This window comes from Centruroides vittatus, unplaced genomic scaffold, assembly GCF_030686945.1.
Source record: "Centruroides vittatus isolate TY-2023 unplaced genomic scaffold, ASM3068694v2 contig_474, whole genome shotgun sequence".
NCBI lineage: Eukaryota > Metazoa > Arthropoda > Arachnida > Scorpiones > Buthidae > Centruroides > Centruroides vittatus.
In genome coordinates this window covers 2,903,725-2,919,699 of record NW_027122266.1, presented here as the reverse complement: position 1 = coordinate 2,919,699, position 15,975 = coordinate 2,903,725, and the positions used below count along the sequence as shown (strand labels likewise).

Here is a 15,975-nt window from a genome sequence, read left to right as displayed (position 1 = left end):
TTCATCAAAAAAATTGTTCAGAAAAAACTTTTTTATCGGTTTTATACGCAAAAAACATGATATGAGACTAAATTTTGAGCTATCCTTTTGTTCGGGCCAAATGGCTCTGTATCTGAACCTGAACAGAAGCACTCAATTTTATTTAAACTTTCTGATATATTTATTATATAAAAACAAAATAAATATAGATTTTATTTTAGAAATTTATTTAGATTTTAATGTTTTATTATATAACACTAACGGATTTTCGAATACGGAAATAATTTCTGTCATCATCTATTAAAATAAATTTCATCGCAATCTGTTTTTGATTTTGATGTTAAATTAATAATGAAAACAACCACACGAACCATCTTATAACCTTTATTTGTTATCCTTATAGTCAGCAAAATATAAAAGTTTCTTATTTAAATTTAGTTTTTTTAAGATATGTTGTTGAACTGGTAACGAAATCGGAAACAAATTCTTTTCATTTTAATATTGAAACAGAAACTATTAATATTTATACTGAATCAACTAGGCTATGTACACAATTCGAATTAAAAAAAAAAAACACGTAAAAATTGAAATATTCAGTTAATGTGATTTTTCAGGATTTAAAATCGATAATAAACATTTCACTTTCGCTATAGATTTCTATATTTTGATTAAATAAAAATCAATATAAGCTCATAAAAAAATTCGCTTAGTTAAGCCATACCAAACAAGAAGCAATAGAAATTTTAGATATTTCTAAAAAGTAAAAATAATACACAAAAAAGTTTAGTGAAGAAAACATTTTAGAAACTGTATAATAAAATTGAAAGATGTGAAGCGAGTTTTATAAAAATATAAAGTACTTTTAAATAATTTTTTTTTTATAACTTTAGAACTATATCTAATGTATGTGAGAGAGAAAATTTAAATTTCATATTATCTTTACATTAAATTTCACAAAAATTTATTAAACAGAATTTTAATGGTGCTTTTTGTAAAGGAAGTTTTAGATCAAACGAATATACAACATGATTTTTTAATTTGTTGATATTATTTTATTTTCGAAAACATTGAACAAAATTTTTTAAATATATAACAGAATTTCTTTTTCGTTTATAATATTGAATTTTTCCATTATTGCGAAGTTCTTTTTTGTATCTGTTGCATTAAGATTTTTTTAAAACTATCTCTGCAAAATGCAAACGAATTCCAATTAGATTTTACTTGAACGGATAATTATTTAATTAAATGAATCAATTACATTATATAAATTTAAAAAATCGTATGAAATTGAAATTAGAGTAGTTTTTTTTTAATTAAAGTATCAAATATTATTAATTTCTATTCCATTTCTCTATGATTTTATGCAAATTTCATTGCAAATTTGCAAGTGTGAATGTACAAAGTCTTTTTGATTGACGATATTACTTCTTATATTCATATACTGAACAAAAAATATAATGCTTATTAGTAATATATAATTTAATATTATTGTTATTCGTGATTGTTAATTAATAAATTATATAAAATGGAATCTTTTGTAACAGAACAAAGTTTAAAAAAAAAATTTAATTATAAAGCAATTGATTGATTAATTAATTTCGAGGCATCAGCCCATAGTGAACTACATAACAGACCTTAATTATGTGTGACTTAATCCACCGTGGTGTCGACTAACATAGGCGAATGATGGGAAACGACGCCCAATGATAAATTATAAGAATCTGAACAGAGTTCGAATTTCGATCCTCCATAGTAATAGATTAACACTTACCGCAAAGCCACATGGACTACAATTATAAAACACTAATTCGACCAGTAATGAAACAAGTTTAAAAAAAGCCCATCTAACTCATATGGAAAAACTGACGTGTCATGGAATTTAATTATTCAAATAACTTTCTTCTACACTTAAGTAAGATTAATCATTAAATTTTGTTCTATAAACTAACATTCCATTAGCTTATAAGTCAATATAAAACTTCAAAAATTCTTTTGATTTAATTTGCAAATTTTTTAAAAGCAACGTAACAACGAGTTTCGGAATTTTGAAATTAATCTTAGGCGATCTTCATCTCTCACCTCTCTTGTAATCAACACATTCGTGAATTATAATTTGACATGTTACAATCATGCGACATGCCGTGTGTATTAAAGAAAAATGGTAAGAAAGCGTGTAGCGGATGTAAAAAAAAAAACAAACAAAAAGTTTATTGTAATACAAATTGTTTGTCAATAATTGTATAGGCTTGTTCCACACAAAATAACTTCATATGTGTCATAAATGTCAAGAAAACTGACAATTAGTTTAAAAAATTATATTATTTAAATCCAAAATATATTTTCATTTTTAATTAAAAACTAAAGTATAATTGGTGGCATTTTTAATGGGATTTCATTTTTAAATAAAGCGAGAATTAAAAATTAAAACATATTTTGAATCTGATCTGATAAAACAAAAAACTGACAAATTTATTCTTAATTTTTATAAAATACCCCAAATTATCATCATCAATAAATAATAATAATAATATATTAACAATATTACGCTAAAATTTGAAAATTTGGCTAATTTTTTAAATGCCGTTTTATGTTATGCGATAATAATTATATAATTTATCATTATTCTTTAATATAAAGAAAAGAAAAAAGAACAATTTAAATAGTGTATAAAAACGCTTAAAAGATAATTTGTATTTCTAAAAAAACTCTCTTACATTTTTTATTTACAAAGTATTTAAATTTAAATTTGCTAAATTATTAGTTTAAAACTTTATTTTTTCTTTCTTATCAGTAGATGGCGCATTGAAAAAAAATTTTCAGAGTCTAAGATTTATTTAGCCCATTTGTAAAAGTGCACATTATTTTCTTTTAAACAGAATAAGTATAAAATGGAGAAAGAAAAATTCCCCACTGCATAAGAATGCTTCCAAATACAATTAACTCCTACAAATAACATTTAATTTAGATATATATTGTAAAAAGCACAAAAAACAATTGATGTTTCCCTAGCCATTGGTTTAGAGGCGATAACCGCTGATATATTTTTCTAAGAGAATCGTAAAAGGAATACTGAGACGGCCGCATTTATTGATTTTTTAGTTGTGGAGCGAACCACTCTGCTGGTAATATAGGAAGAACTAGACATGTATGCAAATCTATGGAGGGAGGGAAGCGTAGTCGTCTTTGACTCAACTGAAATACTATATTTTCTACCAATTAAAATTTACTGGCAACGACAATAAATTCTTTTTACAATCGATAAATAATAAAATTTAAAAGTTCGGTCTGTTGTCATCACCTAAACGCAATTTACTTCTATATTAAATAATTATTCGCTTAATTTTTATAATATTAAGTGCCATAAAATTGAAAGGAGTCTATTGAAGATTCTGTTTCGAATTCTCGACAATAAAATTATTTTTATCATTTCTTTAATTAAATAATAATTTTAAAAAATAATGTTAAAAAATGAAAGTTCGCGATGTGATAAAAATATATTTTTTATAACTTTTTGTAATTATTTTAAAAATAATATAATGAAATGGAACAAATAGATAGAAACAATTCGGAGGGAAAAATTCAATTTCAAAATTACAGCGAACATTTTCTTTTATTTCTTCAATATTAAGTTTTTGAAATGCATCTAAATGCGAGTTTTAAAAACTCTTTACTGATTGGATAGTTATGATTTAACAAATCTCAACTTTATTAATATATCTAGTAAATTTTAATTAAGAATGATATAATAATTAAAAGCAAAAATTAAAATTATAGCATTTTTAAGTATAGCAAAGTTTAATAAGGAACATATTATTTAATAATTGTTAAACTAAATAACTTAACTTAGCCATTGGCTTAACTAATCAGTCACGTGATGTCAACACTCGCTTTTAGCTCGATGCAATAATCAAGTAAATAAAAATTAAAAAAGTGTGTGATAGATTGCACTTTTTAACTTTCCCCCTTCCATCTAGTTTTCTCTACGAGCGAATGCAGATTACAATACACATCGCAAGAAAGAATCGATCCGAACCGAAGAGGGGAAAAAATTTCGGATGCTAAAGTAATTTTTTATTCACCGATTTCAATTTTAAATATTATTTTAATTTTTCATTACAGATAATAACAATTTAACCCATTTACATTTAAAGTTTACAACGCATTCGATCATTCATAATGAAATTTTAAATATACATGTTCACGTGACTGAAATTTCTCGCTTTGAAAAACAGCGAGACAGTGGATTAAATAATCGATATGACAAACTTTAAAAATTTATAAATCAACTAATCATTCGATTACTAACATTCTTGTGCGTTAATTAATATCTAAAAGTTCTTTTTTTTATGTACTTGTAAGTATATATATTGGTGAAAATGTTAATTAAATAGTCAACGGAAAAAAGCAAGGTCTTGTTGAATTCATAACACCAGTCAATCGTTATAGTTAATTTTTTAACGTAATCAATACTCGTATTATATGGTAGTATGTAAAGCTCTCTTCAATTAATCCGTTTATCTGAAGTCAAATGGAGAGAAATGAGAAGAAGGGAGAACCGTGAATCGATTTTCCGAGTCTCTTTTCAGAACATATTTTCTCTTAACGTAACGCAATCAATATTTTCAGACACGAATACGAAAAGAGACAATGTGAAAGATGTTATAATAAAATTTATAAAATTTGTTACGATAAATCTGATTAATTATACACCATGTTACGTTAACTATTTTAAATATTACGACCAACCAAAACAGGAGAAAAATTTTTTTCACACTTCACTTATTTTATCTTAATAATGTATCCATTCTCGCCTTCACATTCTCCATTTAATGTCATTTTAAAAATTTAAAACTTTTTTTAAGCTTTATTTTGAATATGTTAGCAAATTATATACAAAAATAACTAGTTTAATATATATATGCAATTCAATATCAGAACGGGACTTTATCACGGGTTGATTAAAAAAAAATTAAATTAATAAAAGCTCGGATCACGTAACAATTAAATCACACAGGAATATCCATGTGAGATGTTTTGTATTTTTTTAATCGTTATATCGTATATATGAATTAATTGTCTCGTGCATACGAACGAGTGTCAATTACTACACGTAATACAGACAACACCCAGACTGCCATTGTTCCTCGGAAAGATAACACTTATTAAATTACATTTATAATCTTTTTGAAATGTTAAAATTAAGAAATACAGAATTTCGTACCTTAGGACGAGGTCAACTTACCATTTCTTAGCACCTTCTCGTCCCACCAGACGCAAACAGTGACAACGTCTCCCTAGAAGGGTTTTGAATGAAGTTCCATTGTGTTCGCAATGATTTGTGGGAGAATGTATTGACGGTCCATAGACGACATAAAACGGAAAATTTCTATACTTTTCTCAATTTTTCAAGCGTTATATAATGTTTTACTTATAATCGTAAATATTTAAAGGTTAAATTTATTTTATAAATTATATCACAGTCAAATATTACACATTATTATTATAATTTTTACTTAGTAATTATAACAAGACACGAGTTATATTTTGCTAAAAAACTTTTAAAAAATATTTTAAAATTTAAATTATTTTATAATTATTTGTAATACCAAAAATTAGTATCTATAAAATAATAATATATTATATTATATTATATATTTTAAAAAACAATTTATTATAATTATTTTTTTTAAAATTTCATAAAACGCAAAATTAAAAAGTTTTGGATTATGTAATTAACAATTATATAATAAAGAGTAGATAAATAATTTTACTGTCATTCACAAATAAAATTACAAATTTAATTTTTGTAAAATATCCAAAATAGAGAAATTGTAATTTAAAGTATATATACAACATACACACAAAATTATATATATATATTTATTTATTTAATTTTTAAAATTAAAAATGTTATCTTTAAATTAAATATAAATTTTTAAAATAATTTTCAATATAAAAAAAGGTCTAAATTAAAAGAAGAAATAGATATGATTTTATTATTAAGGATTACATACAAATCTCTATATTTTTTAATGCATACATACATACGTATATAATTAAATAATAACTTTTAAATTATTTATTGTATTTATATTGAATATATATATAATAACATGAATATAAACAGTAATTAATTATACATATAATTAATTTAAATGTTAACAGACATTCTATAAGTGTATATTATAAATTTTCATTATATTTTTCCAAATATAATATTTTTAATTATATTAATTGCATAGTACCGGTATTTAAAAACATTATATATATATATATATATAATAAATATAATATTTATAGTATATAATATAACGAGGATAAGGGGATAAGGCACATCTAAATTTAATTTTACGAATTTTTATAATGTTACGATATAAATTAATAATAAATATAGCCTCATTTTCTAAAGTTTAACATTTATATATATATATATAAATTTTTAATTATTTGTTTACATTTAAACTAATTATTTCGGATATATTTGGATTAAATGCATAAAGAATATACTATATTTATGTTATTTATTTATTTATTAATCTAAAAATTTATAAAATAATATTTATATTTGTTTTACCAATTAAAATATTTCATTACATACGTTAAATTAATTTTAAAAATATACATAATTAAAATAATTAAATACTTATTTATTTCTAATAAAATATAAATGAAAAATTTGTCTTGATAAATATATTACGATAAATAATATATTCAGAATGTATTATAAGTTACTTTACACAAATAAAATATTTTTTGTGAAATTAAGATGCCTCAGCAAAATATTTATAGAAATAATTAATTTAATATAGTTCTTATCTAAAGATTTATAATTGTTACCTTGATTCAAAAATTGGGCAATTTAATTAAAATAAGTTATATTTATTTAACAGTTTAATTAATTAAGTTTTAATTGGACACTATTATTTTTAATTAATTAAAAAAGTTAATTACCAAATTTAAATTATAATTTGGTAAAGTAATATGCTTAATTTAAAATATTTTAAAATAATATTATTTAAGCAATATTATTAAAATATTTAAAATACGTAATTATATACTTAAAATATATTATATATAATCTTATATTTGTTATTTTTAGAAATGAATTCGACAATTAATGTTTTAAATTTTAATTATAGCCTGTATTTGTTTTATTAAAATAATATTAATTTTCAATCTTATTAATGAAATTTTAAAAGGAATTTTAAAGTAATGGAAATAAAAATATATTTAAGAAAAATCTATATATAATTTTTAAAAAAACCATTTAAATTTACTTTTATATAAATTATTTCAATTGTTCGATTTATAATAAATAAAATCCTAAAAATAATAATGAAGTAAAAATATAAAATTAAATTTATCTTTAACACAATTTAATTTCACACTTTTACTTAATTGTTATTTTAAAATTTTACTTTATTTATTATGAATTAAATCACTAAATATATATATATTAAGATAAATTTAAAGAAGAAACTGTGCAAAAGTTAAATTTAATTTATTTAAAAAAGAAATTAACTTTAGTAAACTGCTGCCATCTGTAGAAAGCTTTAGACATTGACAAAAGAACTTCAGTTATGTATGAGGTCAGATTACGCCAATACTTTTCATGGTACACACTCCCACACTATCCTATTCCAACGTGTTCTTGTGGATTTGAACTAGGAATAAAATACTTTACTCGGATAAACAAGTTGATTTACACTTCAAAATACCAGTAAGTGAAAATGGATTTGTTGTTACATAATTTACTTTAAAAAATAATATTAATATATGCACTTAAAACTTCTAAAATTGTATTTTGTTTTTAATGATATTAAATTTAAATTTTAAACAATAAAAAAAGTTGTATTTAATTAAAAAATATATGTATATGAAAATAGCATGGAAGAAAAAAAGAAAGAAATTGAGCAATTAAGGCAAGAATTATCTGAAGCTCAAAATCAAATCTTAGTTTTGAAAGAAAAAGAAAAAACAATGAGGAATAGGTATTATATTTAATGTTCTGCATAGTTTTAATTAAATTTTAAAATTGATCTTAGTACGCAAATTAATTTAAAATTATTTTAAATTCACTAAAACTTTTTTAGTTTATTTTCAAAAATCAATTATGTACTGCACAAGTTTTCTTTAATGGGGAACTAAACAATTTTATTTTGCGCTTTAAATAACATTTCTAAAGGAAAAAGTTTTCAAGTATTTTATTCTGATCTCAGATTATTTCTACTAGAAAAACTTGGAAGTTTTGAAATTATATTTTTGTTTTAAAACTTTCTAGATTGTTCATTCCTTCAGCTCTGGGGAAGATAACCAGATATAGGTCTTAAGTAAAAACACCTGTACTAAAGATTTTCTATCGTCGTTTTAAACGCAGGATAAAACTGTTTAGTTCAAATAAAGCACTGTTGTGCGCATTTTTAATATAGTTTTAATTGAATTAAAACTTTCAAAATTAAAAAAATAATAATAATGTTAGAATTAAATAGATTTTAAATTACTTAAAATAAATTGAAAACGAGTAACAGCATATTATAGAAACATAAATATCAACAAAACGTATGTTTATGCAATGTAAAGTTAATTTAAAACATCTTTATTATTGAAATATTAAACCGAAATAAAATAAAAATATTTTTATTTATTTATTCTTATAATAAAATTTATATTTTACGCGGTAAAAATTTCAATTTAAAAAATATAAATATACTGAAAATTTTATTTGAAATAATTTTAAATCAATGAAGGATATATTACATTATCGGAACAATTTAATAAAGAATTACCGTACATTCGTTATTATCAAAATACAATAAAACATTTGTTAGCGTTGACAATAACAGCGAATGACGAACAAAAATTCTTATTTATATAATACTAATTTATTGTTATGTTGTTGAATTTCTGTAAAATGAGACATTTAAAGATTTATTACTTCCTGAATTTGATTTTTCTAATGCTAGAGTGTACTATGACCGAATATCGTATGTCATTGTTGTATTAAAACTAAAGACTTAATTTAATGCGTTCTAATAATATCCAAGAAATATTTTATATATCTTGTTTCTATTTAATTTTAATTACGAGCTATTACTACAGTTTCATTAGTTAGATTGCTTTTAAATTTTATTTTATTATTATTTTTTAATTTAAGAGATAATTTTCTTATAACATGCTGTTGGAAAAAGCATTTCAGCATTCTTTTTGTTTTCATTTGTCTTATCTATAAATAGCATGGCTTCAGAAAGCCACTGAACTACTTTTCGTATTACGTGATGAATGAATTCCTGAAGAATAAGAATACAAAATAAAATTTTTATGGCTTGTTTGATGAATATGCATAACATAATCTGTAATTTGACACTACGCTCTTTTTCTTTTTATTATTCTTTTATGCTAGTTTTGATTTGTGCAGTTAACACGAGATAATAGTCACGGACAATAAACAACAAACGGTATTTGTAACTTTCATCCTTCAAGTCATGCCCAGGAACAGTTTGTAGAATGACCGGATGTTTCTACTGTTCACATGATAACAATCCTGTTTTTCTTTATTCGTGGAAAAATAATAGTAGAACTTTGAACTTGTTTTATTTACGATATCTATTTCACGTTAGCTATTATACTGTAATTAATCAGAGTATGATTAATTAAATTATTAACATAATGTTCCTAAACCTGTAATGTTCACTGTTATAAATATCTTCTAAATTATATTACAAATGTTAAAGTATATTTTTCATCGTTAATTTATTCAATTTCAAGATTATAGACCGTACATAGTTTGTATATTTATAGTTAAATATAAAAGTTATAGTCTTCATAACTTTTAAATGTAATTTGAGTATATATAAACCTTCTATATATTATAGACTATAGTTTCTATGTTGCGTTAATACTTTCAAAAGCTGTAGATAACTTATAGGCCTATAACTAAACATGAAACTGCACTAATATTTATGATAATTTTGTTTTTTGTTCAGCATTCTACATTACAAGTTCTGTTTCAAGTTAACTAAAAATAAGCATTATCTAATTCAATCGTAATTTTACTAATCGAATTAAAAAAAAAAAATTAATCAGTCAGACAACGGATGTCACTAACTATCCAAAAATGTTTACAGTATATAATTCTAAATTAGAAATGATGATTTATCTTATCAAGATTTGATAACTTTTAATCTTTAAACATAAACTGATTATTAATAGTTTTCAATTTTCGGTCCGATTTTAAAAGCACGATTGAAGAAAAAAAGAAGGAATTCAATCTAGAAAAAAGTTAACCTATTTCCAAAATGTCTTTTAGCTAAGGTATTTTTCACCTGAGTAATAGACTATGCCTACAGGAAAAATGGATAGAAGACATACATAGTTCGTATTTTACTGTGAAACCATATTGGAATAACTAATCAAATATGATTGCATTGATCATCTCTGGATTTACTATCAAATAAAATATTTTAAAATATATTTAATAAAAATAATTAGCTGCTTAACTGAAAGAGACTGTGATTTACAGATGTAAGTCTATAAATCCGTGCACACGAGTGATGGGTGCTTAACCATCTCATTTGGGAAGAATTAAAAAATTAAACAGTATATTGTATATATTTTATATTTATTTTGTACTCGTTAAGCTCCTCCTTAGTCTACAGTATTGTGTTGTGCTACATATCTATATTGTAAAAATTAATAAACTATGTTATGAAAAAATAATTTTTTTAAACCGCACCCTTTTAAAAATTTTGTGCATCGACCTAGTTCGTAAATAAATAAACAAATCTGTTTACGATAAAATAGCTTAGTAATTATCAAAATGGTATTTTTCATATAAAGATTTTCTTATACCAGTCTGTTAAAATAGACCTATTAGTAAATTAGCACTAACTAAATATACTTCTGATTTATTGAATCCATTTTATTGATAAAATCTCTCATAGTTTTCATCATAGAAATTCAAAATCAATCTGCGTCATTTATTTCATAACTTATCAAAAATTATCAAAAAATTTAGTCATTATTTCTTAGATTACGAAATCCTCAGTAGTTAGTTTCAATTGTAATTAAAAAATTTTTTTCTATATATTTTCCGAATGATGCAATTTTCATTGCCAGATTTTTTAATGATAAATTAGTTGGTTATTATATGAAATCGGCATTATTATGTATGCACTTATAATTATTTTCAGATAAATCAAAATATTCCTTTTGTTTTAGATTAGCCGAGCAAGCGCAAAGAATGTTAGAAAGAGGAACCATATTCGAAAATATGAATTTGGGAGAAAAAAGAGCCACTTCTTTCATTCGTCGATATGGAGAACTGTATTCCCAGTCAAGAATCGACACGTTAGACAGTCTTGAATGTCTTACAGAATTTCAAGAAGCAGAGGAATTAAAATCTAAATTAATGTTCTCTATTATTGTAGTAGGTTTTAGATATTTTTGCTATTAAACAATAGAAATTATTTCAAAAATATAATGATGATTCATTGTGCTAGGTCTGGTTAGCCTGGTATGGGCGAATATCTGATACGATTGAATAGTTTCTAGCTCAAAAATAAAAAAAAAATGAATGAAAAATAAGTAGAAATAAAATGATAGGCACAAAAAAAAGCTAAATTATTTTGATAGGAAGATAGCAGATCATTAAATTAGAATCTAAATACTTAAAATAATTAATTTTTTTTGGTTTATATTTATCCTATGATAACTTATGTTTGTTTATTCTATATGTTTTTTCACACTTTGATGACCTATTTTGTATTGTTTTAGAATTACATTTTACCCTAAATGCAACTGAAAAATATTTTATGAACGATTTTAAAATTATATAGTTTTCAAAAAAATTAAGATATTCAATAATCGCATGTGTATAAGTCAGTGACCGCCAATCTCGACATACAGTATAATGTCAATGCGCTTCGCTTATCTGCCAGATGCCCAATGTTTATGTTGTAAGTCTTAAACTTGGGAATAACGCCAAGTCTGTTTTTCTCTTTTAACAGAAAATATTGTGACGTTTAGTTTATAAGAATAGATCATTTGCCCGAATACTTAGTCCCCAACAAAGAGTCATTTACCTGGCATATATACAAAATCCATTAATAGAATTGCAACTTGTTGATACTTAAATTCAAACAAATTAATATTATAACAAATCTACTGACCATCACACAAAAGATTTCATAGTTGATGTGTGATTGTTTTTTGTTTTTTTAATATCCCTAGAGTTTTTGTAAATCAGTGCAACAGATTTTTATTCTAATCTTAAAATTGTAATATCTCCTTTACAAAAACTAAAAAGTTTTTATCTACTGTTAAAATTGATTACGTGATAACATGTGATAATATGGAGAAATGACGACTTACATCATTTTTCAACAAAAAACGATGGCAGAATCAAATGTATTAATGGCCAATAGCGGATTTATTTAAAGTTTCAAATAATCCGAAATTTCTGGCATTCGATTACAAAGCTTTTAATTGCAGTGTGCAATGAAGATAACATTATCATTACTAAACAAAAATATAAATACTGTATAGATTTATTCTATATACTTTATATACTTTTTCGTTTCTGGCTAGGAGGGCTCATAAGATGGGAAAAGTTATCTTATGGACCCCCCCTAGTACCTAGTGTGGGTTCGTTCACTTACAATGAGGGCGAGTGGGTGGTAAGGAATGGGTCTGACTTATCTTGGACTGATCACCCCCGAAAACTTCTGGGATTGCTCGCCAGGACTCGATTCCGGGTCACCCAGAATGATTGATAGGCTGGAGTCTTAATCTCTTCGCCCAACTTCTGGATTATATCTGATCATTGCTGAAACAATATAGATCTATATAAATATAATTCATAATAATAGTGTTGATTCGAAAATTGAGCAATAATACTTCCATGTTTCATACAGTTCAAATTAAAAATAATTTACAATAGAATTATGAAAATTTTCGATAATTAATTTCTTGAAAGATAATAGATTTTATATAGTGTATTTAACTACATGTTTATTAAAAAAATAACGATTAATATTATAATTATCAAAATATTTAAACAGAATAACCACAAATAAATTTTTATTGAAATTTGTTAATTTTCCAGTTAGCTTTTCATTCCGTTCAAAATAAACTAGGAGAAATTTTTATAAGACTGCGAGAAATCTTTCAAATTGATGATTCAACTTCAGTTTATGTTAAAGATTTAGAAAATTCTGTTCATTCTTATCTAAGAAGCAGAATAGATAAATTCGATTTAACTGACTGCATCCAGGTGAGAAAAGTTTTCATTTGTTAAAAGCATTTTGATCTATCCTCTTCCTATTATTGATTAAATAAGCCTTAATCAAATGTTACAGCTTTTGCTGTTATTTATTTATTTTTATTTTGATCATTTTAAAATTAAACTTTTAATTCTTGTTCCAAAAATAAATAAACATTCTACTAAATTAAAAATTTATTAATTTTTTGTTATTTTTATACAACAATTTTTTTATTTTTACTTTTAAACATAATGCTGCCGTTATTTCAAATAAGAAAACGCATGAATGATTCAAAAATAGCTAAGTTTTAAATATTTTATTTAACGAATCAAATTAAAATTTGTTAAAGCTAGATAATTTACAAAAGCTTATTATCTTTATAATAATTTAATCTAAATAAAATTACTTTATTATTATTTTGCAGGAAGTTTCTAATCAAATTTGGACCACTTTATATGACTTTCCATGCCTGAAGGATTGTGACGTCTTTTTAAAATATGTCAAACAATGTGTACGTCTAGCATGGGGTTTGATTAACCAAAATCCTTCATATGAAATTGAGTACGAAATGTCGGAATATCGTAAAGATCTTCATCTACGTTTCCATTCCTCAGATCAGCAAAGTAAGAAAGTGAAGTATTATCTCTGGCCAGCTCTTCTGGAGACAAATGGAGGTGCTTGTGTTTACAAAGGTGTAGTAGTCACATGAAACGACTACTTGCCTCGTGTAAAGATTCGAATTCATGTTCTCCGTTTAAAACAAATTTTCATATGTATTATTGTTTCAGTCATATTGTTTATATGAAGAACAACTGTATCATTAGTATAGCAACTTTCATTTTCATTCTGTAAACTTCTTATATAACACGTTTATTCATTTATTTCGAAAATCTTTGTAAATTAAAAATAAATTCGGCTAATTTTAATTTGTAAATCTCAAAATAATCATTACAATTGCCAAATGTCTGAAAACTTTACAAAGTTGTTAAATAAAATACTTTTAATATAATTTATGAGGATTATACAATATTGGTGTCAATTTTAAATTTAAAAATTACTCATTAATTAAATATTTAGTACTTAATCAATTTAGCATTAATATATTTAAATAAATATGTATTAGAGATAATTATTTTCTATGAAAATATGCAAATTAAGATATATTTATCTTTAACATCTTAATTTTTTCAATTATATAAAATAAAATCGCCTAAAAAATATTTTAAACAAATTTTAATGAATTTATTCGCGTTTTTGACATAGTTAAGTGATAAACGATAACTCTGAGTTTATTAAAAAGTTTATGATTTATTTACAAGTATTTAAAAATAATCATTTCATATAAGTATCGGTTAGGCTACAAATATTTTCATCTCAATCGGAAAATATAAATATAGATTAACCAAAAAAAAAAAAAAAAACAGACCTAGAAGGAATTAACTAAGAAGAAATGGAGCAAGGCCGAATGTAAAGAGGAAAAAATAAAATAAAAGGTAAATAACGCTAAACAAAACTTCATCTATTAAAAATAAACGTTCATCACATGACATTATACTATTTTCTTATCCTTTATAAATAAATATTCACACATAGGATTAAAGTACAAAATTAATAGTTTCATTATACATATGTTTTCAAAGAATACACATTTTTCACGAAACTAATTAAAAAGGAGAAAATGGTTATTAATTTCTAAAATATATAATAACTGTAATTAACTTTCATTCATTAGTTAAATCGAAACGCTTATATTTAAATAATAAATGTCTTAAAACAGAAAATAATTAAATCGTAAGTAATTATTAATCTAGTTGCGATTTTATTTATTTTATTTTTTAAAATTTATAACATCAAATGAAAATTTTTCTAAAAGTATTCACCTGATTTGAAATGGAAAATAAACACACACAAGATTTATACAGGTCTACATCATATGGTTCGACATATTATTTTAAAGAATTATATACAATAAGGGCTATTGAATTACTACTTAAAATTTAATAAATGTGGGAGGAAAATGATAAAATAAAATGTTTTTTTTTATTTAATAAATTACTGTTATAGAATAATGAAGAATTTACAACAGTTGTTATATAAATTGTAAAGTTTTAAAATTAAACCAGTTAATTATATAAATTTTTAAAGTATTAATAAGTATTTCTAAAATTCAATATATAAATTTTTCCAATTTTCTGCTTTAATCATTTTGTTAAATAATTTAATCAGAAAATTAAACTTGCTACGTTTATAACATATAATTAAGTTTGAATTATTACGTATTTTCAAATTAATCGAATAAAAAGTTTCGTTTCATATTTAAAAAAATAAATTCAAATTACACGTGTTTATATCAACAAATCAAAATTCTCGAAACTCGTCACGTGCTTTATATGTTTCATCTTTTGTTAGCGAATTACACAATTAGAATCTTACGAATTCGAAAAAATTTCAAATATCAAGTTCCTTAATTAAAAATAAATAAAACGTCATCATAAAAATAAGTTTACGATTTGATTTTCATCAATAAAGAAATGAAAATTTTGAAATGAAGAGAAAAAATCTAATTTTGGCGCGACGCGAGCACTAACACCATCCACTAAGCATAATCCGATCAAGCATCTTTTTTAATAAAAACCTAACATATATTAATGTCATTTTTTGAGTAAAGTTTGAAAAAATATAAAAAAATTTAAATTAAAATGCGAAAATATTTACAAAATTTTAAACTTATTAAACG

At 23.3% G+C, this 15,975-nt stretch overlaps 2 protein-coding genes across 3 annotated transcripts in view; one reads left to right on the top strand and one right to left on the bottom strand.

Moving 5' to 3' along the window:
* LOC136977776 (LIM domain-binding protein 2-like) overlaps nt 1-5,374 on the bottom strand; it is a 79,859-nt gene extending 74,485 nt beyond the window's left edge. For both annotated transcript variants that reach the window (XM_067273326.1, XM_067273327.1), the window contains exon 1: nt 5,222-5,374. The gene's annotated coding sequence lies outside the window, so the exon portion shown is untranslated. The remainder of the gene's footprint in view (nt 1-5,221) is intronic.
* Nucleotides 5,375-7,544: 2,170 nt separating this feature from the next.
* LOC136977775 (uncharacterized) lies at nt 7,545-14,242 on the top strand. Its single transcript, XM_067273325.1, has 5 exons — nt 7,545-7,699; nt 7,866-7,970; nt 11,197-11,404; nt 13,082-13,249; nt 13,663-14,242. Exons 1-5 carry the CDS (start codon nt 7,560-7,562, stop codon nt 13,945-13,947), a joined length of 906 nt encoding a protein of 301 aa, XP_067129426.1. The 5' UTR covers nt 7,545-7,559; the 3' UTR covers nt 13,948-14,242.
* The last annotated feature ends 1,733 nt before the right edge of the window (nt 14,243-15,975 follow it).